Below are 3,359 nucleotides of genomic sequence, written 5' to 3'. Positions count from 1 at the left end.
GATTGTACACTACTATTGTTACTGAAAGTACAGTCGATTAAGGCCCACCTAATATAGTTATTAGTTAGCTCTCCAGAGTACGTTTAATAGTTAAGATGCATTACTTTTTAATATTTATATTACTTTAAAAATATCACCCAAATATCAAAATCACCAAACGCAGACACTCCTCGCTTAGGAGGACCCCTGGAGTCCTAGCTTTAGTCGTTAGTTTACTTTTATCTCTCTTCTCTTTCTTGTGTTAAGAAAGCCGATAGCGAGACCCACTGGGTTTCTTTAAAAGACATCACAAACATTTATTAATTTACACCAAAGGTGGACAAAAAAAAAATTACGTTGCCTTTTCCACATCAAATTATTCACAATTCTTTCAATAAAATAGAAAGGATGCGCAGCTATTAGGGAGAGCTAAGGAGGCTCTGGTAGGCGCACAATATATACACACACAAATAAGTCCAGATACACAAGAAACACACACGTTGAAGGGGCGGAGAGGAGGCGGGTGATTGGATAAAGGGGACTTCCTGATCTAGCACGGTCTTTTGAGATGCGCACTTGAAATCTCTCAACTTCTTTTAGCATTCCGGTTTCCTCTTTGGGGGGGAACAGAGACTTTCAATGTTAACTACGTTCAACAGACTTTCTCCTTAAGCAGTTCCTTGGGGGCGGAGGAAACCACATGGGGAATTATTTTTTTGTTTGAGAGAAATGCTACTAGTGGAGTATTTCTGATGCTCCAGCCACTTAAGCCGAAAAGTTTACGGCTGCTGACTACACACCTATCCGAGAGCAAGTCTCACTGAATCGTGGGACTTGTTTCTGAGTAAACATGCCTAGGATCTGCCCATCGTATTTTGGATGGCGGAGCGGACTGCTAGGAAGCTACCGCCACCCTCCTGGGAGATTTGCACCGGGAAAGCACAGTTCTCCAGCAAGCAGCTGCACAGAATGCGGCAGAAAGACGTTTTAAGGGACGCGCCCTACATACTCTCAAAAGAAGTATTGGGCCATTCTGATCCCCACAGAAAATCCACCTGGGTAGCTTAAGATCCCAGCCTTAATAAAATAGGCCCTGTTTTTAAAATGAAATCAAGCTGCCAGAAGTCATTTGATAAGAAACATTACTTTTTAAAATAGATCCGTGAGAGTTGGTCGGTTCTTTTTCTCCGCCGCCCCCCCCCTCCTCCCTCCTCCTAAAACACACTACGAATCCTGAACGCGCATGGAGAGAGAGAGGGAGAGACATACACAGAATCGATCCAGACGCCCGAACAGTTCTCAAAAAAGGAAGAGTTCCTACCTTTTAAAACACAACGGGAGGGCAATTGTGAGAATGGAGGGGAGGGGGGCAGAGAGGCCAGGAGGGGCTGTGGGTTAGGATCTCGGGGGTGGGGTGAGTAATGGTGGCTGGTCGTTGTCGCGTTTTTAAAAAGGACAACTGTTGAGGTTTGTGAGTTTGCTGGAAAAGTTCTGTCCGGACTGCAGGAGGGACTCGTGGGTGAGATTCAAATGGTTCGGTAAGGGTGTCAGAGCCGGAGAAAGCATCGCCAGGACTTGCGCTTGGCCCCCGGCGTGGCCCGCCGGGAAGGGCGAAGCGGGGGCGCTGCTGGTGGAGCTACCGGACGGCGGGGGGGCCGCGCCGCCGCCCCCGCCGCCTCCGATGATGTTGTCTATTGAAAAGGAAGGCCTGCTGCCGGCTCCCTGGTCCGCCTTGAGGCTCTGCAGGAGGGAAGCGGTGGGGCTGAGCTGGCCGGCGGGGTAGAAGGCTTTCCTGCAACTCAGGTCGCCGCCCAGGAACGACGAGAGGCCGCTGGAGAAAACGGACGGCGCGGCCGCCGAGGCTCCGGGTCCCGGCGGCGCCGGCAGGGCGCAAGGAGGAGGCTGGAAGGGGAAGGTCCCCGCCGCCCCGCCGGCCCCCGCCGCGGGGTGGTGGTGGTGGTGGTGGTGGTGGTGAAAGCTCTGCAGCTGGAGCCCATAGTTGTAGCCGTAAGGTCCGTAGGCGAAGCCGGGGAGGAAGGCGGCCGGGTCGGCGGCGGCGGCGGCGGCGCGCAAGAGGAGCTCGGGCGGCTGCGGGTGGAGCTGCTGCTGCTGCCGCTTGAAGCGCTTCCTCCGGCGCAGGAAGGAGCCATTGTCGAACATATCGGCCGACTCCGGGTCCAGAGTCCAGTAGTTGCCCTTGCCCGGGTTGCCCGGCTCGCGGGGGATCTTGACGAAGCAGTCGTTGAGCGACAGGTTGTGGCGGATGGAGTTCTGCCACGCGGGGAACTTCTCCCGGTAGTAGGGGAAGCGGCCGCTGATGAACTCGCAGATCTCGCTCAGCGTCAGCCGCTTCTTGGGGCTCTGCAGGATGGCCATGGTGATGAGCGCGATGTAAGAGTAGGGGGGCTTCACCAGGGGGTTCTTGCCGGACCCCGAAGCGCCCGACGACGACGAAGAGGAGGAGGAGGAGGAGGAGGCTGGCGCAACTGGCGCCGATGCCGCCACCGCCGGGTCGTGGCTGTCCCCCAGCGCGGCCTCCGGCCCTCCCTGGGCTGGAGAGAGGCTCCCGCGGGCCGCCTGCTTGGGCAGGAGGCGCAGCTCCTCCTCGTCGTCGTCGTCTTCGTCCTCGTCGTCCTCGCTGAACTTAGCCTGGCCGTGCTCGTGCGGAGGCCCTACCACGTCGATGTCTTCCACGTCGGACAGCGCCTCGTCGTCGTCCTCCTCCTCCGGAGAGGGCGCCGCCAGCAAGCCGCACGGCCGGCTGCTCCCGCTGCTGCAGCCCAGGGTCATGGCGGCGACGGCGTCGGCGGGGTTGCTGCTGGGGCTGCTGCTGCTGCGCTCTCTTCTGCTGCTGCTGCTGCTCGGCGCTGCCTCGGGCTCGGGCGGCTCGCCTTGGCCACCCCCTAGCGGCGGAGCGGAGGAGGAGCCACCGCCCCGCCTCCCCCCGGCTCAGCGGAGGGCTGCCGGCGCTCCCTCGCAGTTCCCGCCCCTCAGGCGAAGAGCGCTAGGTGCGGGGTGGGGGAGGCCATGGGGGTGGGATCCCTGGGGGTGGGCAGTAAGGAGAGGTGAGGGAGGGGGGACGGGGCAAAAGGGAGGGGAAGGAAAGACAACCTCCCTTCCAGCGCGGCTCCCTCCCGCCACAACTTCTCACAGGCACTGAGCAGCGTCGGAGAGCGCCAGGAGCCTTTATAGCGCGGCCCGCGCGTCACGTGCTGGCGCGCGCAGACAGACCCTCGGCGCTCGCTCTCCCTCGGTCCCTCCCCGCCCGCGCGCGCGCGGTTATAACTCGCGCTCGGAGCTGCGCGCGACCTCGGGCTCTTCCCTCCCCCCCTCCTCCTTCCGCGCCGTTGGTTGCGCCTGGCGGGGTACCTGATTCGCAG

At 59.2% G+C, this 3,359-nt stretch overlaps 1 protein-coding gene across 1 annotated transcript; it reads right to left on the bottom strand.

The window, feature by feature from the left end:
- Positions 1-271: 271 nt before the first annotated feature.
- On the bottom strand, positions 272-3,114 carry FOXD2 (forkhead box D2). The gene has a single exon (XM_079982525.1). It carries the CDS (start codon positions 2,767-2,769, stop codon positions 1,426-1,428), a length of 1,344 nt encoding a protein of 447 aa, XP_079838651.1. The 5' UTR covers positions 2,770-3,114; the 3' UTR covers positions 272-1,425.
- Between the last annotated feature and the right edge of the window lie 245 nt (positions 3,115-3,359).

This window comes from Podarcis cretensis, assembly GCF_951804945.1.
Source record: "Podarcis cretensis genome assembly, chromosome: 6".
Taxonomy (NCBI): domain Eukaryota; kingdom Metazoa; phylum Chordata; class Lepidosauria; order Squamata; family Lacertidae; genus Podarcis; species Podarcis cretensis.
This window is presented reverse-complemented; position numbering and strand designations above follow the sequence as displayed.